This window comes from Pagrus major, chromosome 2 (assembly GCF_040436345.1).
Source record: "Pagrus major chromosome 2, Pma_NU_1.0".
Taxonomy (NCBI): Eukaryota; Metazoa; Chordata; class Actinopteri; order Spariformes; family Sparidae; genus Pagrus; species Pagrus major.
The window spans coordinates 385,001-412,500 of record NC_133216.1 but is presented as its reverse complement, the minus strand read 5'-3'; the positions used below and the strand labels follow the sequence as shown (position 1 = coordinate 412,500).

The window sequence follows — 27,500 nt, the reverse complement described above, 5'->3', positions numbered from 1 at the left end:
TCAGGTCCAGCTGGTCCACGTGATGCTGACTGAAGTAACCGATCTTCAAGCTCCTGATGAGAAATTAAACCAGCAGCACACAAACTCCAGTTAACAGCAGCTATAAAAACATCTTCACCAAAAATGGCTCCATATAGAGTACGTGAATGATTACATGTAATGGTATATAAATATCTCTATAACAGTTCCCAAAAAATGTAACATAAATGCTTCTCTAAAAGTCTGCTCTCTATAAACAGTTTATTACATGTTTCCTATAATCAGATACTTGCCAACAGCATGTCAATGGTTCCCTATCAGAGATTTATATACAGCTCCCTGTATGAAGCATGTAAATGTTTCTGTGGGAACAGTTCCCTTAACAGCAACACGTCAGGTAAACAACTTGAGGTAACTGCTCTGATTGGTCCGTTGGTCGTCTCACCTGTGAGATTGTCTGACTCCGTTGACCGGCGTCAACTCGCCCATCAGTAGTTTGAGGATGGTCGATTTACCGGCACCATTTTCACCGACCTGACAGCAAACACAACACGACACGTGAACTCCAAACAGTCCTGATTCTGCATTATTGATCAGGATGATCAGTGATGTTAAGAATATATTTTAATGTTACAGAAAGTATTTCTCATTAGTTCTGTGCCTAAACTCTCTGGATCATAAAGATGTGACTCCACTTAATGTATATTTCTATACTCCATACAACAATCAGTCACTGATTGGTTGATTTTACTGATGACACGTACGATGCAGATGCGGGAGTCGAGGTCAGCTGACAGGTTGAGTCCAGAGAAGAGCCGCTGGTCTGCAGAGTAATAAAACTCCACTTCATCCAGCTGCAGGATGGGAGGAGACAACTTCTCAAAGTTATCTGGAAACCTGCAAGAAGAAAAGGACGAAAAAAACAATGAGTAGATGTTTGAGCTGTTGTTGTTGTTGTTAAATATTAAATCCAGGTGTCACTACAGGTGTTATAATCTATCCTCTGAGGACCATGAGCGACTGAAGAGTTTAACTCCGGATTGACTGAAGTTCATCTTCTTACCTTAAAGTGACCTCAGTTTCTTTCTCTAAGGGCTTCAGTTCAGGTCTGCAGAGAAAACAACACATTCAGGGAGGATCGACAGGTACAGGACAAAGTAAAGAGACATACCTGACAAACACCTGCAGCTGCTGGGAACAACACCTGTCTGATCAGGTAGATCTGAGTCCAGGTGGACGTTACAGTGACACGTTAAAGTCTAAAACCAACAACAATTAACAGTTTTCTACCAGCAGCACGCAGGTGTGTGTCAGTCCAGGTGTGTGTCAGGTGTACTAATACTCACAGCTTCTCCAGCAGTTTGAGTTTGCTCTGGACCTGAGCAGCTCTGTTTGCGTTGTAACGAAATCTGTCGATAAACACCTGAAACACAAACACATCAGCATCAGTGACACAATGCAATCTGGGAAAACAGCCGCATCATGTGACCCCCATTCTACTAAATGAAGTCTGTACTGCAGTAGTTGTACCTGTATGTGTCGTCTGTAGTGCAGTAGTTGTACCTGTATGTGTTGTCTGTACTGCAGTAGTTGTACCTGTATGTGTCGTCTGTACTGCAGTAGTTGTACCTGTATGTGTCGTCTGTAGTGCAGTAGTTGTACCTGTATGTGTTGTCTGTACTGCAGTAGTTGTACCTGTATGTGTCGTCTGTACTGCAGTAGTTGTACCTGTATGTGTCGTCTGTACTGCAGTAGTTGTACCTGTATGTGTTGTCTGTACTGCAGCTGGGCCTCGTACTCTCTGTGCTGGTTCTTCAGTCTGTCTTCTTTGGTTTTAATAAAGTTTTCGTAGTCGCCACGGTAACTGTCCAGCCTCTGGGAGTGCAGGTGGATGATGTCTGTTACCACGGCGTTTAGGAAATTTCTGTCGTGGGAGACGACCAAGATGGTGGACTGCCACGTCTGTGGGAGGAGGTGTTAGTTATGACCTGTTAGCTCTTGGCTAACTGTTCTCATTGTTTTCAATGAGGAATGCTAGCATTAAAGTGAGTGATGTTACAGACCTGCAGGTAGTTCTCCAACCACAGGATGGCTCTGACATCCAACATGTTGGTCGGCTCTGAAACACACACAGGAAGAATACATCAGAATACTACAACAATACTACATCAATACTACTGCTAACACCAGTGTGTACTGTAGTTGTGTCCAGAAGCAGTCACTCACCGTCCAGCAGCAGCAGGTCCGGTCTGGTGAAAACAAACAAACAAAATTAAATCAATGATCTGTTAGACAGCTGTCAATCATGTGGACTGGAGAACGTGGACACACACTCGTGTACTTGTACACACTCGTGTACTTGTACACACTCCACCATGACTGACTGAAGATGTTTATATGGAAAGAAACAGAAGAATGAAACTCACCGAGCAAACAGAGCGCGAGCCAACGCCAACCTCATCCTCCATCCTCCTGAAAACTCCCTACAGACACACACACACACACACACACACACACACACACACACACACACACAGAGATTGAGATAAAAAATAAACTTCTCTCTTTCCTTTCATTACTCCTTACCTGTGTGTGTGTGTGTGTGTGTGTGTGTGTACTCACTTGGTGGTCTGCTGTTGCATTTTGGGAGAGAATCCGAGACCAGCCAGGATGACGGAGGCTCTGATTGGATGAGACAGATGTCAATCTCAATCACATCCACAGTGTGATAAATACACAGTGAAAGTCATGGATGTGGGATCAGCGCCCCCTGCTGGTAACTGAGTACACAGAGGTAAGTTAATCAGTGTATTTCTTTATGTTTTACGTTCATTAGTCGAGTTAATAAACTGTTACATTAAGTTTCTGCTGACTCAACACATTTTTAAACCAGCTGATTTTGTTTTCACTGTTTACGTCACAAACACCTGCTGCTCCTCTCAACAGGTAAGACGTCATCGTGTGTGTATCCCACAGCGTGCGATGCCACGCTTAACAGTGTTTCACACCATGGGGCCACCTCAGCAATGCATGAGCATTTAAGAGGAAACACATTTTAGAAGACTCAGACGCACCTCGGTCAGATAGTTAGCTCCCATGCTAGTAGCTAGCCTATTACTGTATGTGCAGACGGAGTTGTCTTGGCATTATTTTATTGCTTCTGCCACTTAAATATAATAAATAAGAGCCATTGTTTTTTGTGCAATTCATAATCTGACTAGTCGACTAGTCGTTACAGTAGTCGATGACTAGTCGACTATCAAAATAGTGGTTAATTGCAGCCCTGCTGTAGAGCCAATCAGAAAGGCGTATAATCAGATCTGAAGGTCGTCATCAGTGAGGCTGTGTGGTTGCCATAGTTACCGTGCCGGAGCTTTGTCGGCCTCGATCTCCTCCAGCTTGCCGTAGATCTCTGACAGTCGAACGCTCTCCGTCCCGTCAGCCCTGAGACAAAAACACAAATTCTGACGTCACTTTGGTGTCTCCATAGCAACAGCCACTGAGGCTCATGGGTACTGTAGTGTTAGAACAAACTGAGGGCATAAAGGTTAAACATTTCTACCTGATGACAGAACAAAACCACAGTTAGTCAGTGATGTCAGAGTGACATCATCCATCCTTTCTGTGCTGTCATTGGTCGGTGCTTCTAAAGCTGAGTGTCTGTGTTCAGAATCTACGTTTTAGTTCCCGTCTTCTTCGTCTCCGTGTGCACAGAGCTCACATTTTGTATGTGTCCTGTTTTTATCCTGTTTTCTGCCCTTTGACACAAATAAATCAATAAATGAGTCGACTGAACTTTTGACTGATTCTTCGTTATATTCACTCAGTGTGAGTCTGTTTCTTACATTCCGTTGGCGATGCGAGCGTTGAGCGTCTTTTCCTCTCCCAGCAGCCCCTCCCTCAGCGTGTCGCTCTCCAGAACGCTCTGCAGCGCCGCCGTCTCGTCTCCGGCCACTTCCTGTTCCACATGGAGGATGGAGATGTGAGCCGGGACGCGGAGGTTACGACTCGCCAACATCTTCAACAACGTTGTCTTCCCCAGACCGTTCCGACCAATCAGACCGTACCGCCGGCCGAATGCCAGAGACAGCTCCGCCCCCTGCAGCAAACACCTGCAGACAGAAATATATTTGTCTTTGTTTCTTTTTAAATGAATATTAATTCCTGTGATAAGCTCCGCCCCCTGCTCACCTCTCTCCAAACGACACATCAAAGTTCTCGATACGGATGTCGTAGCTGCGATTCTTCCCTGATTGGTCGACTCGATTGTCCTTCTTACTGCTGGCCTGACTGGCCGACGCCTCCTCCAGGACTCTGAGAGACAACAGAGGACAGGTGTGTACAGGTGAGGACAGGTAAGGACAGGCAAGGACAGGTAAGAAAAGGCGAGGACAGGTGTGTACTGACAGCGGGCTAGAACCCTTCTGAGAGTCCTTCTCGTTCCTGCGTTCATGTTTGGCTTTCAGCTTCGCCTCGGCCTTCTCCAGTTTCTTTGCGTCCACCGTCTGAAGACACAGACAGGAAGTGATGCGTTTAATTACACTAGTTACATGATCAAAGAGAAGTTAGTCTGGTTTTGTTTGGAAGTCATTAACAGCGAACATGAGATTTAAAATCTGTGTCTCTAAAAACAGTCAGAGCAGATTTTAAGGGAAACTCGTTTAAATGGACTCACCGTGTTCTGAGCACGTTTCATCATCCAGATCCCCTGAACATCTTGGACTGTAGTGACTGAAGACAGAGGAGACACCGCTCAGTAAAATATTTATTCTGGAGTTAAAACACAGAGATAACATCTGTTATCATGTCCGCATGTTTGTTACCGTTGTCTGCAGAGATCTGAGAGAGCTGCACCGGAGCGTCCAACAACATCTGCTTCTGAGAGCCATGGTGGTTATTCCTGTTTAAACACACACAACATGTCAGTCCTGTTTAAACACACACACGCAACATGTCAGTCCTGTTTAAACACACGCAACATGTCAGTCCTGTTTAAACACACGCAACATGTCAGTCCTGTTTAAACACACACACACACAACATGTTAGTCCTGTTTAAACACACACAACATGTCAGTCCTGTTTAAACACACACAACATGTCAGTCCTGTTTAAACACACACAACATGTTATTCCTGTTTAAACACACACACAACATGTTAGTCCTGTTTAAACACACACACACAACATGTTAGTCCTGTTTAAACACACGCAACATGTTAGTCCTGTTTAAACACACACACACGCAACATGTTAGTCCTGTTTAAACACACACACACAACATGTTAGTCCTGTTTAAACACACGCAACATGTCAGTCCTGTTTAAACACACACACACGCAACATGTCAGTCCTGTTTAAACACACACACACGCAACATGTCAGTCCTGTTTAAACACACACACACGCAACATGTCAGTCCTGTTTAAACACACACAACATGTCAGTCCTGTTTAAACACACACACAACATGTCAGTCCTGTTTAAACACACACACAACATGTCAGTCCTGTTTAAACACACACAACATGTTAGTCCTGTTTAAACACACACACACGCAACATGTTAGTCCTGTTTAAACACACGCAACATGTCAGTCCTGTTTAAACACACACACAACATGTCAGTCCTGTTTAAACACACACACAACATGTCAGTCCTGTTTAAACACACACAACATGTTAGTCCTGTTTAAACACACACACACGCAACATGTTAGTCCTGTTTAAACACACGCAACATGTTAGTCCTGTTTAAACACACACACACACGTTAGTCCTGTTTAAACACACACAACATGTTAGTCCTGTTTAAACACACACAACATGTCAGTCCTGTTTAAACACACACACAACATGTCAGTCCTGTTTAAACACACACACAACATGTTAGTCCTGTTTAAACACACACAACATGTCAGTCCTGTTTAAACACACACACAACATGTTAGTCCTGTTTAAACACACAACATGTCAGTCCTGTTTAAACACACAACATGTTAGTCCTGTTTAAACACACACACGCAACATGTTAGTCCTGTTTAAACACACACACACAACATGTTAGTCCTGTTTAAACACACACACACACAACATGTTAGTCCTGTTTAAACACACACACACACACACACACACACACACCATGTTAGTCCTGTTTAAACACACGCAACATGTTAGTCCTGTTTAAACACACAACATGTCAGTCCTGTTTAAACACACGCAACATGTTAGTCCTGTTTAAACACACACACACAACATGTTAGTCCTGTTTAAACACACACAACATGTTAGTCCTGTTTAAACACACACAACATGTTAGTCCTGTTTAAACACACGCAACATGTTAGTCCTGTTTAAACACACACACGCAACATGTTAGTCCTGTTTAAACACACACACACACAACATGTTAGTCCTGTTTAAACACACACACACAACATGTTAGTCCTGTTTAAACACACACACACACACAGGTGAACTGCTGTGAATCAGCCGTATGTGACTGAGTGTTTATGAATGACTCCTGACATCAGACAGTGGAGGAGTCAGTCAACTGCAGGACGTTTGTTTTAGATGTTTTCAGACTTTTTCTATGATGAACTCTCGTCACTCTGCTTTCATTTGTTCATCATGAACTTCTTTGTTGTCGGCTGTCTCAGTCTAAACATTATGTCACAGTAAAGTGAAGGTCTTCGGGGGTTTGGGGTGTTTGTTGGACAAGTTTCAGTAAAGTGTGACACTTCATGGATCAGTGTGTGGATGAGCTGCAGCACTAATGAAACTGAACCGACTGTTGTGTCTGACAGGCTGATCGCAGATCTTAAAGAAGACGAGACTCTTCCTCACAGTTTGAGCGTGTTGAACATCTGGAGGCAGATGTCTCTGACGTCGTCCTCGTTTTTACTGTCAGCAGACACTTCCTGCAGGACTCCTCCGATGGCGTCGTAGACCTCCTCTCCATCCTCGAAATCTGCTCCACCACTGTCCAGAACACCTGAACCACACACACACACACACACACACACACACACACACACACACACACACGTCAGTCTGTCGTACTTTGAACACAACTTTATTAACAATGAGCTGCGTATCAGAACAACAGAAACCTTCATTTTGAAATACTTTTTCTATTTGAAGTAACTTTCTTCTTCTACTCCACTACAGCTCACGAGAGAAATACTTTACTTTCTACTTCACTACATTCATCAGTGTTATTTATTATTATTACACAACAGAATATAAAGAAGCTCAAATCAGCTTCTCGTCAAACTTTAACACTGGTCCAGGGTCAGATCTCACACAGCTGCAACTAAGTACATTTACTAAAGTACTGCATTGGGCAGTACAGCGTTCAGGTACTTATACTTTACTTGAGTATTTCCATTTTCTGCTCCTTTATACTTCCACACTACATTTATTAGATTACTTTGGTTAGTAATTTATTAGCACTTTTGCTACTTAAGTACATGTAATATAAGATACTTTTACTCGAGTACTTTTCATACGGGTGACTTTCCCTTCATCCTCAGTAATATTTGAACACCATATCTTTACTCTGACTCGAGTATGCCTGTTGGGTACTTTTACTTCATTACATGTGTCAACACTGACGGTTAATGAAGCCGATTAATCGATTACCCTCCAGGTCAGCTGACCTGCTCTTCACTTTATATCTTGATGTGCATCAGTGATAAAGTTTCTCCTCCAGCTCCACAGCAGTACTTCCTGTAGTACTCCTGTAGTACTCCTGTAGTACTACTATAATACTTACTGTACTACTCTAGTAATACTTCCTGTGACTCCTCCCGGCTCCTGGTGGTCAGTGTCCGGGCCACGGCCCAGTCAAACTGGACCAGAACCCTCAAACTAATCATGTTTCATGTGGAGCTAACGTAACGTGACCGAGCCACGCCGAGCTAACCGGTTCCAGCCCGGTTAGCTCGTTAGCCCCGGAGCTAACAGCAGCGGCTGCCCGGCTAACAGGCGGGCTGACACCGGCCCGGCCCGCCCCGCCGGCCCGGCACACGGCGGCCTGTCCCCGGCACACGGCGGCCCAGTCCCCGGCACACGGCGGCCCAGTCCCCGGCCTCTCACCTGTGATGTAGTTGAACACCTCCGAGTCGATCTCAGGAAACTCGCTCTTCAGAATGTCCACGTACGTCGCCATGATACCGGCCCTGACTGTGCCGCCGCGCGCATGCGTCAAGATGCGACAGCGCGGGGAACTCTGGGGGATGAAGTTTTCCTGCCGGAATGTGTGACGTCGATTGATCAAACCAAAACAGAGAAAATGATGTTTTTCTGTTGTTATGATGTCTGTGTGTGTGTGCGTGTGCGTGCGTGTGTGTGTGTGTGTGTGTGTGTGTGTGTGTGTGTGTGCGTGTGTCATCAGGACATCATGTGTGTTTATTACTGTGATATTGTAACTTTTAACATGTTATTGATGTGCTGGTGGTGGAAAGTTAATAGTAATAATAACAGTACATTTAGAGGTGGAAAGCAGAATAATAAAAACATTAAAAAGAGACAGGAGTGATCCATTAACAGGCTGTGAGGTCTGAACAGTCTCTCGTGTGTTTGGGGAGGGCGGGCAGCTACTGAGAAGGTTCTGTCAGCCCAGGTTCTGTGTGTGGTCCTGTGTGATGGAGGTTTGCAGTGGAGGCTACGGGACGGGTCGTGGCAGTGCAGCAGGTCGGTGAGGTGGGGGGGGGGACTTGGATCCATTGTGGGACGGAGCCAGTGGAGTTTGTGGAGGACGGGGGTGATGTGGTCCGGGTGGGTGAGCAGGCGAGCAGCAGAGTTCTGGACGTATTGGAGTTTATTTAGGAATTTGGATGATGTGCTGTGGAGGATGCTGCTGCAGAAGGAGAGTGGTGGGTGGAGACGGGCTGTGTTTCTGAGGTGGAAGAAGGCAGTTCTGGTGATTTGATTATTGTGTTGTCGAAGGAGAGGTTGTTGTCGAAGATGACTCGGAGGTTGCGAGTGTGTGGGGAGGGAGAGAGGGTGGAGCTGTCAGTGTGAGGCAGAAGCTGTGAGCGGTTTTGATGAGGGATGATGACCAAGTCTGATTTGTCACAATTCAGTTGGAGGAAGTTAGTTTGCACCCAGGATTTGATTCAGCGAGGCCGGGGTGAGTGTGGAGTGAGCGGCAGTGGTGATGGATTTGGTGGAGATGTAGAGTTGGACGTCGTCAGCGTCACAGTGGAGGTGGAGACCATGACGGCCTACGATGCTGCCATATGCTGTACCATATTAAATATTTTATGTATCTTGTAATGAAATTTTGGTGAATTTTCATCCACTCCAGGGCAAAATGTACAGGAGCCTGGTCGAGGACTTCGTGAGGTGGTGCAGGTCCAACCATCTGCAGCTGAACACCTCCAAGACCAAGGAGATGGTGGTGGACTTCAGAAGGAAGAAACCACATCTCCGACCCGTGTCCATCGAGGGGGTCGATGTGGAGGTGGTCAGGACCTATAAATATCTGGGGCTGCAGCTGGACGACAAGCTGGACTGGACAGCAAATATGGACACTCTACACAGGAAAGGGCAGAGCCGTCTGTACTTCCTGAGAAGGCTGGGGTCCTTCAACATCTGCAAAAAACTGCTGCAGATGTTTTACCAGTCTGTGGTGGCCAGCGGCCTCTTTTATGCTGAGCAAGACGAGAGACGCCGGTGGACTGGACAGACTGGGGAGGAGCGCTGGCTCAGTAGCGGGCACAGAGCTGGACTCTCTGGGGACAGTGGCAGAAAGAAGGACCCTGGACAAACTCCTGTCCACACTGGACAACACCCACCCCCCTCTGCTCAACACCTTCACCAGGTGGAGGAGTGTGTTCAGGGGCAGACTGATGTCCCAGTCCAGTTCCACCACCAGACTCAAAAACTCTCTCGTCCCCGGGACATCAGACTGCAACAGCTCCCAGTAAAGGCAGGGAGGACACTAGATAAGAGACAATGGACAATTTCTACCTCCATTTGCACTGAAGCTACTGATAATTTTAATTTTATATATTATATATGTGTAATGTATGTTTTGTATTTTGTTTGCTACTGGACACTTGAACTTGATAGGACCTGGATGGCAAACACAGTGCTAGTAATACCTCAAAGTAATTGGAATCAAAAAGTAACTACTGACTTTGCCAGAAGAGTCGAAAAGACAAGTTTTGAATGAGGAAAAGAAGGGTTCAATCCTGGCCTGACTGGCAGAGGGATACAGTGAGCGTCAGGTTGCTTCCATCCTTAAAATTTCTAAGACGGCGGTTCATAAGAACAAGGTCAAGCAGCAGACATTGGGGACAACAAAGCTACAGACCAGCAGAGGGACGACTCTCCACTGAGCGGGATGACCGTCAACTCAGTCGAATGTCACTCATCAACCGTAGGATGACATCAAGTGACCTACAAAAAGGATGGTGAATGGCAGGTGGGGTGAAGAGCACGGCGAGAACGGTTGGAAACAGGCTCTGAGGGGCTCAAGTCGTGTAAAGCCAGAAAAAAGCCCTTCATCAATGAGAAGCAAAGAAGAGCCAGGCTGAGGTTTACAGAAGACCTTAAGGATTGGACCACAGAGGACTGGAGTAAGGTCATCTTCACACCTGGTCGTCTAATGGTTAGACGGAGACCTGGAGAGGGCTACAAGCCACAGTAAGTGTTTTTACACTGGACAGCAAGCCGCCAATCTGACTGTCCTTTTTGCAGCTAGGTCCGCGCATTCAGACAGAGCGCGGCGTACTGGGTCTGTTTTGGTAATAAGCCGCCTCGGAGGGGACACGTTCTGCCGCCTCCATTGCTATGTAAATCCAAGACGTCGATGTGCCGGCAATTGCGTGACTGGGCGGAGGTGTCGATGACGTGCACTGTTGTGCGACCCACAGCCGGGAGGTTTAAAAGCAGGAAACAGCTGATCACAGCAGTCAGTTCATCACTTTATCCACGGACGTCAAGATGAGCAACTGGAAAGCCGCTGAGATCCGGGAGATGCTCAACATCACAGCCCAGAGAATCATTAATAACCAGGTCACTCGTCACTGTTCCCGCCCGACTTCCTGCTTCATGTCATGTCTCATGTTTACGCCTCCACCAGTGGCGGCTGTTTTGAAAAGGAGGAATATTACAGCTCCGTTTCACAGAGACAAGGTGGCAGATTGCAGCCTTTACCTGGCTGCACAGGTGGCACATTATCTAAAGGCAGATTCGTGTTTGCAAAGGACGCATGAATCAAGCCACGTACAAGGTTATCCTGGAAGAAAACTTGCTTCCTTCTGCTCTGACAATGTTCCCCAACTCTGAGGATTGTTTTTCCAGCAGGACAATGCTCCATGCCACACAGCTAAGTCAGTCAAGGTGTGGATGAAGGACCACCGGATCCAGACCCTGCCATGGCCAGCCCAATCTCCAGACCTGACCCCATTGAAAACCTCTGGAATGGGATAAAGAGGAAGATTGATGGTCACAAGCCATCAAACAAAGCTGAGATTGGATTGGATGTTTGCGCCCGGAGAGACATAAAGTGATGCAGCAGCGATGTGAACGACTGGTGGAGAGCATGCCAAGACACATGAGAGCTGTGATGGACAATCAGGGTTATTCCACCAAATATTGATTTCTTCCCAAGTTAAAACATTAGTATTGTGTTGTTTACAAATGAATATGAACTTGAAAACACTGCATCTTTTTTCTTATTTTGACCATTTGTCATTTTCTGCAAATAAACGCTCTAAATGAAAATATTATTATTTGGAATTTGGGAGAAATGTTGTCAGTATTTGATAGAATAAAACAAAACTGATCATTTTGCAGTGGTCTCTTCATTTTTTCCAGAGCTGTGTATATATATATATATATATATATATATATATATATATATATATATATATATATATACACACACATATAACACATACTGGTCACTATGTCACCACCTGCTCAGTAACAGCAGCATGTCGGCCTGTCTCAACCCAACATGAAGCAGAACTTAATCAAATCATGTAAATGAGATATAATAACAACATCACGTTATAACGTCAAACTTATCACGTACTTACAATAAAGTTCACGTTATAACGTCATAGTGTTTTTTTAAAATTATTTTTATTTATTTTTCTTGTGTGGCAGCAATAAGCTTCCGTAACTGTCCTTGTGTTCTGTTAATACAATAATAATAATAATAATAATAATAATAATAATAATAATAATAATAATAAGCAGCGACCAGTTTGTGACGGCCCGCCGCTCTGCGCATGCGCGGCTCTGCTCCGGAGTTTAGGGTGGGAGAGTAGCCGTTAGCACTGTGAGCTAGCAGCCGGAGTGTAATGGCGGCCTCGGTGTTGCTGGGGTCTGCGGACAGCACCGGACTCAACTTCACGGTCGGAGGCGGCAGCAGCGGCGGCGGCGCCGGGAATGTTTTAGTTGGGAATAATAACGGACTGGGGCCGGCGGGTCCGGCGCCCTGGAACCGTTCTCTGGACCGGGCGTTGGACGAAGCCTCGGCCACCGGGTGCCTGAACCTCAGCGGCAGGAAGCTGAAGGAGTTTCCGCGGAGCGCCGCCAACCACGACCTGACGGACACCACCAGGGCCGGTGAGTGAGCAGCTGAGCCCGGGGAGCGGACACAGTGAGCCGAGCGAGGGTCTGTCGAGTCGGTTAAAGTCCCTTGGAGACAGTTTTTCTGAACTTCAGGGCGGTGGGGAGTAAAAACCCAACTTTAACGGCTCTGGAGAGGACGGGATGGGGAATACCACCAGGGCCGGTGTTATGACAAACATCGTACCCCCCCAAAAAATCTGACTCTGCCGTGATTCCTCTGTCTGTAGTTATACTATTTCGTTAAAATGCTGCTCACAAACATTATAAGATACATATCAGTGCGCTCATTTATATCCTGGAGTCTTTTATAGACTTGCTGAACACTTTTAAAGTCGAAATAATTATGAGTTATGACATTATCCGCTCATTAGCAGGAGCCCAAAATAACGTCAGCTAGCTGTAGCTAGCTAGCAGCCTGCGGTGCGGTTAAATTAAAACTATCGCCTGTTCAACATGTCTAACAGTGTGTAACTGTCGAGGGACAAGAGATTAACTGGTCTATTTTTCTGATGGTAAAATGAGGCGCAGACCCGCCAGCGAGAGCCGGAGGGACACAATATTTTGGGGGTTCGACTTGTGTCACTACACCTGTAAGTTTTGGAAATGGGCCGGCGGTTGTTGATGTCGTTTGGTGTAGCTAGCTAGCATGCTAACACTGCCACACAAGTGTGTGTAGTGTGTGGTGGACATGCTAGTGTTAGCACACGGCCAGCTTCTTTAATCAAAGTTAGCTGGTTTAGTTAGCCCTCCGCAGCTCGGACCGGACCGGAAGGACTCTGGTTTCGGGGCGACCGGGCTGTAAGAGCCTCACCCTGAGTTAGTGACGTCAGCTGAAGATTGAAAAGGTGAACGCGCACCTTTAGCTTTGTTGTGTTTGATGAGACGTGATTAGATAATGAGACAGGAGTGAATGAAAGCTGCTCCGCCCACCCGAGCGGCGTGGAGAGACAAAACAAACGGACCAGAGGAGGGTGTGTGTGTGTGTGTGTGTGTGTGTGTGTGTGTGTGTGTGTGTGTGTGTGTGTGTGTGTGTTTATGACACCAACACAACAAACTGGTTTCACCAAGTGATATAGATCCAAACATCAGATGAGTCCAAACAAGCAGACAAGATGATAAACTGGATTAATTTGAAAACAACCTGCAGATGAATGACATCATAATAAACATCATTATCATTATTAGAACACTGTTTGAAGCTAGAAAGGTGGCAGGGTCCGCCACATATACATATATTCAGTCACAAAGAGAGTTTGTATATTTAGTTTGTTTAGGCAGAACAAAATCAGCAGTGAAGATCTTTCTCTTCATCTAAACTACAGACTGCCCCTTTAACTGTCTTACAGTCAGAATATCTACAGATTCAGATCAATAATACAGGATCAACATGTAGATCAGGACGTATTATTTTAATTATATCTTTAAATCTAACTTTATTAAAGTCATCTTTATCAGCTGTAACATTAATGTGATGGACACATGAACGCATCATTAATTATCATCCAATAATACACATTATTCTACATGACGAGTACTTTTACTGCTGACACTGTACTGTGGTGGTATCAGTACTTTTAGATCGCACTACTTCTTCCTGCAGACATGATGATCCTGAAAACTAGTCCACCAGAGTGTGTGTGTGTGTGCGTGTGTGTGTGTGCGTGCTGCCTCAGGCCTCTGCTCTGTAAGAATCAGTGTATTAAAAACTGTAGAAGTGGAGCACAGACGTCACACTGTGTGTGTGTGTGTGTGTGTGTGTGTGTGTGTGTGTGTGTGTGTGTGTGTGTGTGTGTGTGTGAGGCTGACCTATTAATAGTCAGATATTTTCTCCTCGCAGATCATCACTATCAGTTGTGGAGCTGCAATGATTAATGAGCAGTTCATTTGACGTCCTGTTGGTGTGTAGTAGGAGTGTGTCACCTGTACATACAGATGTGAGATGCGTACATACAGATGTGAGATGCGTACATACAGATGTGAGATGCGTACATACAGATGTGAGATGCGTACATACAGATGTTAGATGCGTACATACAGATGTCAGATGTGTTTGTCTGTACTGCAGCATTATAAACACGATGTGGACTTGGGGAAGAGAAACTCCTGTTGTTACTGTAGATTATCAGCTTCTGTACCAACGTTTCTCTTTTTAAACAATCATTCTAATTCCACTTTGGAGAAACAACACAATATGAAGCTCTGTGATTGGATGTGTGTCAGTGAGATGCACCGTGGGAGTTGTAGTTGACTCGTCTCCTTCGGGTTTCCTGTCCACAGACGTCTTGTTGTGCATGTTTTGTTCTGGTGATTGAAGCAGAGAGTTGTCTGGTATAATGATGTTTGGTTGTTTAGTGTTGTTGCTGGTCGACCACTCACAGTTTAATATCCATAAACTCTGACTGATAAAAGTGAGCGGGACAGCAGGTGTGTCTATCAGGGATGGAGAATGATTTCATAATACTGATCTTTAAAACCATGTGGAGGGATTCATGATGTATATCAGGCTGATACATGGTAGGGACATTTAAATGTAATTAGCTATTAATCATATTCCTGAAATTCTAACCAATAAATTGTCATCAGCATGTTGCTGTTGGTTTGGATGTTGTCTGCAGTTTCAGAGGAGGTCACCATGTTGTGTAAGAGTTTGGAGAGGAGCTGGTTTACATACACTGTGGGCTGCAGATGTTCCAGTACCATTTGTTCCTTCCTGATACTGATATCTGGGCTTTGGGTATTGGCCGATATCGAGTACCGATCCATTACCAGTGCGTGTTTAAAAAAGAAGAAGAAGCTGTATATACTACTAACCATGTATGGATGTGATATGGTTGCTGTCAGTGTTGTTTAGCCTGACTCAGAGAATGATGCCACAAAACATTCTTGTATTATATATTTTCACAGACAGTCATAATTGAAAAAAACAAATAAAGAAATTGAGGAATAAATAACAGTTCCTTTAAAAACTGTTAAGGTGCAGCTACTTTTTAAATAGAACATTAGTGCAACAGCAACTTTATATAAATCTATGAATTAATAAAACTAAAACTTACTCAGGGTGAATGTTGACGGTGACACTGTGTCCACTCAGTGCAGACCATGGACACAAGACAAAGTCAGAAGTAAAGCTGATCGCCTGCTCGTCTTTCATCCCTCACTGTCTCATAAAGTTTGGTGAGAGCAGTTTCATCGTGCGTCTTCAGATGCTTTATAAGGTTGCTGGTGTTGAAACAGTCGTGCTGCCCCTCCAAACTACAGCCTTACCTACTGAACATGTCTGTTTAACTGGTGGGGTTGACATGTTGCTCCGTCTGACTCACGTGAAATCAACTTCTTCGTCACTGCTCTAATAGTAGTTGCCAGCGGCAGCACAGCTGCCTGTGTTGGCTCTTAGAGCAGTGAAGAAGAGTTGATCTTCGGTGTGTAACGTTAAGCAGAGCTAACGGAGCTAACTGAGAAGTAGCAGGGTCCCGTTCCTAAATTACGTGGTATCAGATCGGTGCATAGACTCACGTACTCGCTGATACAGATACCTGCATTGTCAGCAGTATTGGCGGCATTTCCGATACTGAATCTGAATCTGAACAACTCTACTGTGAACTATTAAAACAATCAGCTTTACTCACTACAGCTGAGCCTCTCACTCTCAGGTGAGTGAAAACTACAGGTTGTTATCTCATCAGTGTGAACCAGGAGAAGCAGGAAATGATCAGTTATCAGTATCGGCTGAAAACAATTAATCTGGTGTGTCCCTGAAAACACATCTTCCACCTTAAAATGTCAGAAAGAGTCAAATGTGATGTCTTCAGATGTTAAAGCTCTGAACTGAGTTCAGTGTGATCCAAACAGTAAATGTTGTCATTTAAAACGCCTGAAGCAGAGTCGGCTCTACAACAGTCCACTCATCAATATTCTGTCCATCCATTAACTGATCACTGATCAGTGATCAGTGATCACTTCAGCTCTCATGTCAAACTCATGAACCTCCGTCTGGTACCGGGCTCTTCTGATTGGTGGAGCTCACTGACAGCAGGAGGAATTTATATAACTTTAATTTGGTCACTTCAGGACACTGTGTGTGTGTGTGTGTGTGTGTGTGTGTGTGTGTGTGTGTGTGTGTGTGTGTGTGTGTTGTACAACAGGAAATAGAAGTTACTGCGGTGATGTGTACTTCCTGCCGGCCAGGTGCTGCACACAGCTGCACTTATAAATATACACACACTGAAGTACTCTGTGTTTCACAGTGAAGTACTGAGAGTACTCTGTGTTTCACAGTGAAGTACTGAGAGTACTCTGTGTTTCACAGTGAAGTACTGAGAGTACTCTGTGTTTCACAGTGAAGTACTGAGAGTACTCTGTGTTTCACAGTGAAGTACTGAGAGTACTCTGTATACATAGTTAACTCCTAATCAATGCAAAAGTTTAGATGGATTTGCTGTTTGATGACATCACACATGTCAGTGTGTGTACGGTGTGTGTGTACGGTGTGTGTGTACAGTGTGTGTACAGTGTGTGTACAGTGTGTGTACAGTGTGTGTACAGTGTGTGTACAGTGTGTGTGCTTTTGATGTGTGTGTTTCTTGTTGTGTTGTTGTAAATCAAAGGCAGCAGCAGAGCAACAACAACACACACAACAGGAGTGGACATGACAGTGGGGTCCCAGTTTGACTCCAGTGTGGAGAAGACAGCCAATCAGAGGAGGAGGAGGAGGCTGCAGGAACACATGACACCAGAACAACAAGCATTTCAGCTGATTGTCCAACAATAAGTGGATGAGTCACAAACAACAAGCTGTCTCAGCTGTGTGCGTCATGTTTTAGTGTCCCCTGGAAACAGATTCTGCTGTCGTCTGATCCACAGTGGTTCTGTGTTGGTCTGTTGACAGACGGGTCAAGATTTCCTCTGAAGCTGCTTTTGTTTTGTCGTATTTCTCACTTTCGTACTTAAACAAATTAAAATGAACTGCTGATGAAATGTTCTCGTCAGTCAGTGGTGACCAGCAGGGGGCGCTAACACTACTTTTGTTAGGGATCAGCTGGTCATGAGGTCACCTGCTGTGTCTCTGGTATCCTCTGTCACCATGACGACCACAGCGATCAATCTGATTGGAGGAAGATCCGGATACAGACAGAGTAACTGTTGTTAGAAGTTTGGTTTCTATTTTCAGACTCTGTCACAAGATTGTCTCTCTCACACTCACACACACACACACACACACGCACACGCACACACTCATACACACTCACACTCACACATACACACACACTCACACATACACACTCACACATACACGCACACTCACACATACACACTCACACACATACACACACACACGCACACACTCACACATACACACACACTCACACATACACACACACACGCACACACTCACACATACACACACACTCACACATACACACACACTCACACATACACACTCACACTCACATACACACTGCTGTTTTTATCAGTTCTGGTGACATCCAGCTGTTGTAGCTTGTGTGTGTCTGATACATTTAATGCAATATAACCTAAACTCTCTCTTTGTTTTCTGTGTGTGTGTGTGTGTGTGTGTGTGTGTGTGTAGACCTGTCTCGTAACCGTCTGTCGGAGCTTCCTCTGGAGGTTTGTCTCTTTGTGTCTCTGGAGAGCCTGAACCTCTATCAGAACTGTCTCAGGTCTCTGCCAGACAGTCTGCTCAACCTGCAGGCCCTCACCTACCTGAACCTCAGGTAACACACACACACACTCTCACACACTCACACACACACACACACACACACACACACACACACACACACACACACACATGTGGATGAATCAGCTGCTGACAGTGAACCTTTGTTAACACAAACTTGTATACTCTTTATTGAGGCACCACTCTGATGCCTTTATTTGGGAGATAATTCCTGTAGTGTTGGAACTACATTTCCTATGATGCTCTGGGGGGTGTAAACAGGAAGTATAATGTTTGCATGGAGTCAGTGAGCCACATTGTTTTATCCTGTACTTTGTACAGATGTTCTCCATCCAGGCTGCTGAACGGGCTGTGAGCAGTGTATTCATGGATGTAATAGATTACTTTACTGATAACTGATACTGAAGAAATCTTAGAAACATGATGATTCTCCAGAGAGGCTTTGTTCTCTGATTTATAACTGCATTTATAAACTTAAACTTAAACTTTATTTATTTATATAGCACCTTTCATACATATGAAATGCAACACAAAGTGCTTTACAAGTTTACAAGTACACACACCCACTCACTCACTTAGGCATGCACACACAGCCGCAAACATACACTCGTTAAGATATGATATGATATGGCTGGGCACTGAGGATCCAGGTGAGGAAAGCATCGTTGGGGAGCCATCCACGCCGGGAAGTCATGTAGATCTATGGCCACAAGGGGGCACCGCCACAGGAACACCCAACCAGGACAGACGGAGGAGCCCACACCACGGCTGTGGAGATGGCTGTGGTGCAGTGCCACCCCATCCCTCCAGGCCAGGACAGCCCCCAGGGCAGCACCCCCATAGGCGGATCAAACTACTCCCAGCGTGGAGGGCCCCCCGAGAGGAAAACACTGGAGCTAGCAGATAAAAAGAAGACAGGATCAAATCAACATTAAAATAAGTTAAAAGTAGTTAGGAATATTAAGAAAGAGACTAAAAGAAAAAAAGGTAAGATACCATTCTTAAAGCTGTATCCTAAAAGGTCCTAAAAAAAAAACAAAAAAACAACCTAAGATCTGAGTAAAATGCCATAAATGACTAGTTAAAAGGAGTTTAGAAGAAGGATAAGAAGAAATCAATTAAAAGCCAAGTTTAAAAGGTGTGTCTTGAGCCTGCTTTTAAAAACATCAACAGTCTCTGCGGCCCTGAGGCTCTCTGGCAGGCCATTCCACAGACGTGGGCCGTAGTAATAAAAGGATGCCTCACCGTGGGTTTATGTCCGAACACTTGGGATGACTAAAAGGTTGGAGCCGGAGGACCTCAGGGTCCGCGAGGGTTGGTAATGTAAAAACAAATCAGATAGATAAGAAGGCCCAAGACCATTAAGACACTTAAAAACTAATAAAAGAACCTTAAAGTTGATCCTGAAACGCACGGGGAGCCAATGCAGCGATTTTAATTTTTGGAAGTGCTCTTTATGGGAAGACCAGAAAGCAGGGCGTTGCAGTAATCTATGCGACATGAGATAGAAGCATGCATCAGCACCTCCGTTTTTGACCGAGAGAGAAACGGGCGGATTCTGGCTATGTTCTTGAGATGATAAAACCCTATCTTTGTAATATTTTTAATATGAGGAATAAAATCAAGCTCAGAATCAAAAATGACGCCCAGGTTCTTGACACATTGTGAAGGTTGAAAGTCTTGTAGTTTTGGTAAAAGTTTCTCTCCCTTGGCTTCAGGACCAATAATTAAAACTTCTGTTTTGTCCCGGTTGAGCTGCAGGAAATTCTCTGCCATCCATGATTTTATATCAAAAATGCAGTTAAGAAGAATGTCAACTGGCCTCGTGTCTTCAGGAGACATGGCGATATAGAGCTGTGTGTCATCAGCATAACTATGAAAATTTACGCCGTGTCTCCTGATGACGTCGCCAAGCGGAAGCATATATAGATTAAAAAGTATTGGGCCTAAAATTGAGCCTTGGGGCACCCCACAATGTATTTCATAGGTTTTTGAGGAACATGCATCCATACTTACAAAAAATTGTCGGTCATGAAGGTAGGAGTTGAACCAGTTTAAAACAGTGCCAGAGAGGCCCACCAGGTTTTTGAGTCTGTTTATCAGGGTGTGGTGATCTACTGTATCAAAGGCAGCGCTAAGATCCAGTAGCACCAGGACTGAAAGTTTCTGTGAGTCCATGTTAGACCTGATGTCATTAACAATTTTCAACAGGGCTGTCTCGGTGCTGTGGTTCGTCCTAAAACCCGACTGATACTTCTCTAAAATATTGTTTCTATTTAAAAATTCATTGAGTTGGATAAAAAACAGTTTTTCTAAAATTTTGCTTAAAAAAGGTTAGTTGGATACAGGTCGGTAGTTGTTAAGAGTGTTGGGATCTAAGTTACTCTTCAGAAAGGGCCTCACCACTGCTTTTTTGAAGGCAGCAGGGAATACACCAGTCTGGAGAGAGCAATTCACAATGCTTAACAACTCATCCTCAAAAAATCCATAAAATGTCTTAAAAAGTGATGTGGGAATGGGATCTAAAAGGCAGGTTGTTGTGTTAACTTGGGAGAAAACTCTACCAAGCATCCCTGGTTGATGACAAAACGCTCCAGTGTTTCCTCAGGTAAAGAGAACGGTTCAGAAGTGTCACAGTGTCTTCTGTTGGGATAAAAGATTGGATCTGATAAAACCCATCTTACTTCTGAAGTGGTCTGCGAAGCCCCCCCTGGACATTTATCCTGTCTGTCTCTCTCTGACCTGTCTGTCTCTCTCTCTCTCCTGTCTCTCTCTCTCCTGTCTGTCTCTCTTTGGCCTGTCTCTCTGTCCGACCTGTCTCTCTGGCCTGTCTGTCTCTCTCTCACCTGTCTCTCTGGCCTGTCTGTCTCTCTCTCACCTGTCTGTCGCTCTCTGACTCATCTGTCTCTCTCTCTCTCTGACCTGTCTGTCTCTCCGTCAGTCGGAACCAGCTGTCTGTCCTCCCTGTAGTCGTGTGCAGTCTCCCTCTGAAGGTTTTGATCGCCTGCAACAACAAACTGGTCTCTCTGCCAGAAGAACTGGGCCAGCTGAGACACCTCACTGAGCTGGTCAGTCCGTCTCACTGTGTCCTCCATGATCATTTATTACGTAATGATTATTGGTTATTGATGGCTGTGTTACTGCCCCCTGCAGGACGTGAGCTGTAATGAGATCCAGACTCTGCCGTCTCAGGTGGGTCAGCTGGAGGCTCTACGAGACCTGAACATCAGGAGGAACCACCTGGTCAGACTGCCTCCAGGTACACGTACACACACACACACACACACACACCACACACACACACACACACACACACAGTCCCCACAATAGTGTTACATTATTAATATTGAGGTGTTTGTGATATTTGATTTTGTTATTTAAATTTTTTTTAAAAAGTGTGTGTCTGTGTGTCTGTGTGTGTGCGTGTGTGTGTGTGTGTGCGTGTGTGTGTGTGTGTGTGTGTGTGTGTGTGTGTGTGTGTTCAGAGCTGGCAGAGCTCCCTCTGGTGCGTCTGGACTTCTCCTGTAACAAAGTCACGTCCATCCCCGTCTGTTACCGACAGCTCACACAGCTGCAGACCATCGTCCTCGACAACAACCCTCTGCAGACCCCACCTGCACAGGTACTCACAGGAAGTGACATCATCAGCATCCAAACACTGTCTGTTTGAGCCTCAGCTTAATGTGTGTGTTTCTGTAGATCTGTATTAAAGGGAAGATCCACATATTTAAGTACCTGAACCTGGAGGCCAGTAAGACGACGCCGGAGCTCCCTGACTACGACAGACGACCTTTGAACTTCAGCTCCTGGTCAGGACACACAAACATCGTTCACTCATTGATTAGGAAGTCAATAAAGGTCCTTCACAATAAAAGCCCCAGTCTAATTGTGTGTGTGTTCTGTGCCAGTGCTGATGAGCTGTACCCTGGCCGTCCATACGGAGCGCTGGACTCTGGCTTCAACAGTGTCGACAGCGGAGACAAGAGGTGGTCGGGGAACGAGGTCAGACACACACACACACAGACACATACACACACACACACACACTCACATACACACACACACACACACACACACACACACACACACAGCATGTCCGGTCGTCTGTTTCCTGTGTGTGAGCTCACTTCCTGTCTGTGTTCAGCCCACAGAGGAGCTGTCGGAGCTGCCACAGAGAGTGGCTGAGATCAGCAGAGACCAGAGACAGAGAGGAGGAGGAGGAGGAGGAGGAGGAGGAGGAGGAGGAGGAACTGCTCTGCTGGCTAACGGCACACGTGAGTTCATCCATCTGATCAGAGGACGTATTGATCAGGAGTCTCAGAATCAGTCCAGACTGATCAGCTGATATCAGTCCTGACCTGTTGGAGACATTCAGAGGAAACATTTGATAATTAAAAAAAAAAATTGCGAATAAAAAATATATTTTATATTTAGAATATTTTATTTCCTCCAGACTGTCAGAACACATCATTTTATCATTGATCATGATGTCTCCTGTCTGTTCTCCAGATGTGGAATCAGAGCAGATAGACTTCATCGACAGCTGTGTGGGGGAGGAGGAAGAGGAGGAGGGGAGGAGAAGTCGAGGAGGAGGAGGAGGAGGAGCAGCAGCAGCAGCAGCAGCAGCAGCAGCAGCAGGAGGAGGAGGAGGAGATGGTACCAGCCTGAGCTCTCAGTTCATGGCCTACATCGAGAGACGCATCACCAGAGAGGTAGGAGCTCCGCCCACCAGGAGTCACACATGAGGTCGCACAACTTTAACACAGAACAGGTCGCAGACAGACACGTGATGATGTGAGCTGACAGCCTGACACCGTAGATCAGATATGTGTGTTAATGACTTGTTTGTGTTTCCTTCGATGGATAAATAAAGTTTTTAGAATTGAACGGTTCAGATTGGCAGTGAACTAATCAATGCCGAAGTGTTTTTCTCACTTCTTAAATCTGAGCAGTCGTTTTATCGTCAGGACGTCGCAGACCACAAGTCTTTTATTTTGTTGGTCACTTCCTGTTTGTGTGTCCAGGGTTCTCCAGTAAAAACCAACTCAACCAGGACAGAAGACACAAGGAGACACACACACAGGTACACACACACACACACACACACACACAGGTACACACACACACAGGTACACACACACACACACACACACACAGGTACACACACACAGGTACACACACACACACACACAGGTACACACACACACACACACACACACAGGTACACACACAAGTACACACACACACACACACACACACACACAGGTGCACACACACACACACACAGGTACACACACACACATACACACACACAGGTACACACACACACACACACAAGTACACACACACACACACACACACACAGGTACACACACACACACAAGTACACACACACACACAAGTACACACACACAGGTACACACACACACAATTTGGATTCATATGTAGTTTTTATCAAAATGGCGTCTCTGTGATGAGAACTGACTTTGGCTGGTTGCCATAGTAACATGACATGCTGTCTGGTGTAGCAGCAGACAGAAACTGATCCATCAGTGAGAGACGACTGTAGAGTGAGTACCTGTCTCACACTGCCTGCTGTCTAACTTCCTGTCTGTCTCTGTAGGAGTGTGGTGGATGGTGTCACAGCGCCCTCTAGCACCCAGAGCCAGGTGATACGCCACAGAGACACACTGCTGCTGACTGCAACCAATGTCCATGTTATAGCCCATAATATACAGCCTGTCTCACTGTCACCTGTCTGTCTGTCTGACCGACCTGTCTCCCCTCAGAGAGGTGTAGCTGGTGCAGGCGGGGTGGAGAGGATGAGGAGGGAGGCTCAGCTCGCTGCTCTGAGGTACGACGAGGAGAGACAGAAGAATCGATCTCTGCAGAGAGACACCAGCTACACCAAGGTACCACCAGTACGACCAGTCACACACCAGTACAGCCAGTCACACAGCAGTACGACCAGTCACACAGCAGTACGACCAGTCACACAGCAGTACGACCAGTCACACAGCAGTACGACCAGTCACACACCGGTACGGCCAGTCGCACAGCGGTACGACCAGTCGCACACCGGTACGGCCAGTCACACACCGGTACGGCCAGTCACACCGGTACGGCCAGTCACACCGGTACGGCCAGTCACACCCCGGTACGGCCAGTCACACACCGGTACGGCCAGTCACACCGGTACGGCCAGTCACACAGCGGTACGGCCAGTCACACAGCGGTACGGCCAGTCACACACCGGTACGGCCAGTCACACACCGGTACGGCCAGTCACACACCGGTACGGCCAGTCACACACCGGTACGGCCAGTCACACACCGGTACGACCAGTCACACACCGGTACGGCCAGTCACACACCGGTACGGCCAGTCACACACCGGTACGGCCAGTCACACAGCGGTACGGTGTGTGATTAATATTAATATTAATATTAATATTAATATTAATATTAATCAGAAGCTGTTTCTGTTTCATTCAACAGACAGAATCCTTCATCAGGGTCATTAATGTCTCCTGAATGTTCATACAGTCACTGTTGTTGTTGTTTTTCAGCACAAAGCAGCTCAGAGTCCAACAAAGTCCAGTCCAGACAGTGAGGTGAGACTCTACACACACATCACACACATCACACAGCTTCTCTACACACACACACACACACATCACACAGCTTCTCTACACACACATCACACACATCACACAGCTTTTCTCTACACACACATCACACAGCTTTTCTCTACACACACATCACACAGGTTCACCACCATCATCCAATCAGCAGCTACCATCAGATCTGATCACTTCCTGTTCCAACGTCACCAAAACAAGCCGTTCATCATCATCTTGTCTGTTTACATGTTGTTCTGTCACTCAGTCTTCTCTAAACCTGATCCAGGACCAGTGGTTCTGTGAAACAACGGTCCTGGATAGAGAAAAAACTATCCATTATTTTCACTGTTGATTGATCTGTTGATTATTTCCTTGACTAATCGATCAGTGTTTGGTCTCAAAGATCTTCAGTTTACTGTCCCAGAGGACAGAAACACAAAACATTCATATTTAACAAGCTGACGTCAGAATTTGACTCAAACTTTGAGACAATAGTTGAAAAATAATCGATTAATGGACTCCTCATTTCAGCTGTACGTGTAGAAACTGTTGAATTTATAATACACATCAGTTTCAGTTAGTGTTTAGTCCCGCCTCTCCCAGTGTAGGCCACACCCCTCCACCGCCACACCTGTTCACCTTCACCTCGTGTATGTGTGTGTCTTTGTTAATGTGTGTGTCTCTGTCTGGTGTGTGTGTTCAGAACGTCTACCCCTCCAGACGCTCCACCCACACAGATGACTCCGCCCTCTTTATGGTAAGAGTTTGGCCACGCCCCCATAAATCTACTAACTGAACTAAACGTAAAAAAACTCTTCATTGAACCAAAACCACCTGACTCAGGTTCATGTGTCACCACCACAGAAGAAGACAGGAACACATACTGTACACTGCACTTCCTGATGCTGTTGTGACGTGTTGCTCTGAATGATTACAGTGACTGATTATTGGTACAGTTTTAGATTTTAGAGGAAAATTCCTGGATTCATGATAATAATTAATAAATTTATGTCACAACTCTACAGATGTATTAAATCACATGAGGTCAGAGGTCACACAGAACATCAACCTGCTTCATCTGTGGTGATTTTACACCGATTTGATTGATCAGCATATAATCTCTATAATCTAACGTACAGACATCTCTGACGCACACTAGCCGAGTTCCCTTGAAGCATTTTCAAGAATATCGCATTAGAAATTTTATGTAAACGTAAAAATTAGAAAAAACTTCTTTTAATTCTCAGAAAAGTTTGTTGGGTCGCTTGAGGTGATTTTTTGTCCTTTTGTGAATCAGAGTTAATGTTCAAAATGTTTGATGGAAACAGATTTGCTGAATAAACTCTGATGTAGTGAACGTTCAGCTCACACGACTGATCAGCTGTTTCCTGTCTGCATCATCATCATTGCATTTCTTTGTCGTCTCCGGACATGATGCGACAGGATGCGACAGGATGCGACATGATGCGACATGATGCGACATGATGCGACATGATGCGACAGGATGCGACATGATGCAACATGATGCAACATGATGCTAGCTGACATGCAAGAATAACTTGCCCTGTTGAAAGTAATTAATTTTACTTCCACGTACATCCTCTGACAAAATAACACAGCCGAGTACAAAACACTTCACAGAAACGCACCAGATTCACATTTTTATATTTGTTTTATTTTTTGCGTGCTTTCAAAAGTTTGCAAAAAATTGACTCGACATTTTCTGGAAAAATGGCGACTGACTGCACCTGAACAGCATGAACACACCTGTCTACCTGTCACCATCACCTCACCCTCCCTCCCTCCCTCCCTCCCTCCCTCCCTTACACTCTGACTGTTGGTTCTGTTAAATATCATGTTATTGTTCTGGTTTTACTGGTCTGGCTGGTTTTCAGATCAGTCTGGTTCATGTTGGTCCAGCTGGTGTTCAGATAACATCAGTGGATATTATCAGGTGTGATGTGAAACATCAGACAGCTGCTGAGTGAGAAGAACTGAGAGCCGCAAGACAGGAGTCCTGTCTGTCTGTCTGTCTGTCTGTCTGTCTGTCTGTGTGTCTCTGTGTGTCTCTGTGTGTCTGTCTGTCTGTCTGTGTGTCTCTGTGTGTCTCTGTGTGTCTGTCTGTCTGTCTGTCTGTCTGTCTGTGTGTCTGTCTGTGTGTCTGTGTGTCTCTGTGTGTCTGTGTGTGTCTGTCTGTCTGTCTGTCTGTGTCTCTGTGTGTGTCTCTGTGTGTCTCTGTGTGTCTCTGTGTGTCTGTCTGTGTGTCTGTCTGTCTGTCTGTCTGTCTGTCTGTCTGTGTGTCTGTCTGTCTCTGTGTGTGTCTCTGTGTGTCTCTGTGTGTCTGTCTGTCTGTGTGTCTCTGTGTGTCTGTCTGTCTGTCTGTCTGTGTGTCTGTCTGTCTGTGTGTCTGTCTGTCTCTGTGTGTGTCTCTGTGTGTCTCTGTGTGTCTGTCTGTCTGTGTGTCTCTGTGTGTCTGTCTGTCTGTCTGTCTGTGTGTCTGTGTTTGTGTTTGTCTGTCTGTGTCTCTGTGTGTCTGTCTGTCTGTGTGTCTCTGTGTGTCTCTGTGTGTCTGTCTGTCTGTCTGTCTGTGTGTCTCTGTGTGTCTG

General features: G+C 45.4%; 2 protein-coding genes across 2 annotated transcripts in view; one reads left to right on the top strand and one right to left on the bottom strand.

Moving 5' to 3' along the window:
* abcf3 (ATP-binding cassette, sub-family F (GCN20), member 3) overlaps positions 1-8,177 on the bottom strand; it is a 10,582-nt gene extending 2,405 nt beyond the window's left edge. The window contains exons 1-18 of the mRNA XM_073493886.1: positions 8,078-8,177; positions 6,824-6,971; positions 4,803-4,879; positions 4,655-4,710; positions 4,387-4,484; positions 4,171-4,293; positions 3,825-4,091; positions 3,343-3,423; positions 2,602-2,661; positions 2,406-2,462; positions 2,206-2,228; positions 2,043-2,098; positions 1,741-1,941; positions 1,326-1,402; positions 1,043-1,087; positions 744-876; positions 425-513; positions 1-53 (exon numbers count right to left, since the gene is read on the bottom strand). The exon at positions 1-53 is cut by the window's left edge and continues 39 nt beyond it. Of these exons, the coding sequence (XP_073349987.1) occupies positions 1-53; positions 425-513; positions 744-876; positions 1,043-1,087; positions 1,326-1,402; positions 1,741-1,941; positions 2,043-2,098; positions 2,206-2,228; positions 2,406-2,462; positions 2,602-2,661; positions 3,343-3,423; positions 3,825-4,091; positions 4,171-4,293; positions 4,387-4,484; positions 4,655-4,710; positions 4,803-4,879; positions 6,824-6,971; positions 8,078-8,150 (1,717 nt within the window). The 5' untranslated portion in view covers positions 8,151-8,177. The remainder of the gene's footprint in view (positions 54-424; positions 514-743; positions 877-1,042; positions 1,088-1,325; positions 1,403-1,740; positions 1,942-2,042; positions 2,099-2,205; positions 2,229-2,405; positions 2,463-2,601; positions 2,662-3,342; positions 3,424-3,824; positions 4,092-4,170; positions 4,294-4,386; positions 4,485-4,654; positions 4,711-4,802; positions 4,880-6,823; positions 6,972-8,077) is intronic.
* A 4,123-nt stretch (positions 8,178-12,300) lies between these two features.
* Positions 12,301-27,500, top strand: part of lrch3 (leucine-rich repeats and calponin homology (CH) domain containing 3) — a 29,524-nt gene continuing 14,324 nt past the window's right edge. The window contains exons 1-15 of the mRNA XM_073483427.1: positions 12,301-12,568; positions 18,162-18,306; positions 21,214-21,340; positions 21,426-21,531; positions 21,758-21,894; positions 21,972-22,081; positions 22,181-22,274; positions 22,417-22,546; positions 22,782-22,853; positions 22,905-22,984; positions 23,297-23,355; positions 23,896-23,941; positions 24,062-24,184; positions 24,841-24,885; positions 25,598-25,657. Of these exons, the coding sequence (XP_073339528.1) occupies positions 12,301-12,568; positions 18,162-18,306; positions 21,214-21,340; positions 21,426-21,531; positions 21,758-21,894; positions 21,972-22,081; positions 22,181-22,274; positions 22,417-22,546; positions 22,782-22,853; positions 22,905-22,984; positions 23,297-23,355; positions 23,896-23,941; positions 24,062-24,184; positions 24,841-24,885; positions 25,598-25,657 (1,602 nt within the window). The remainder of the gene's footprint in view (positions 12,569-18,161; positions 18,307-21,213; positions 21,341-21,425; positions 21,532-21,757; positions 21,895-21,971; positions 22,082-22,180; positions 22,275-22,416; positions 22,547-22,781; positions 22,854-22,904; positions 22,985-23,296; positions 23,356-23,895; positions 23,942-24,061; positions 24,185-24,840; positions 24,886-25,597; positions 25,658-27,500) is intronic.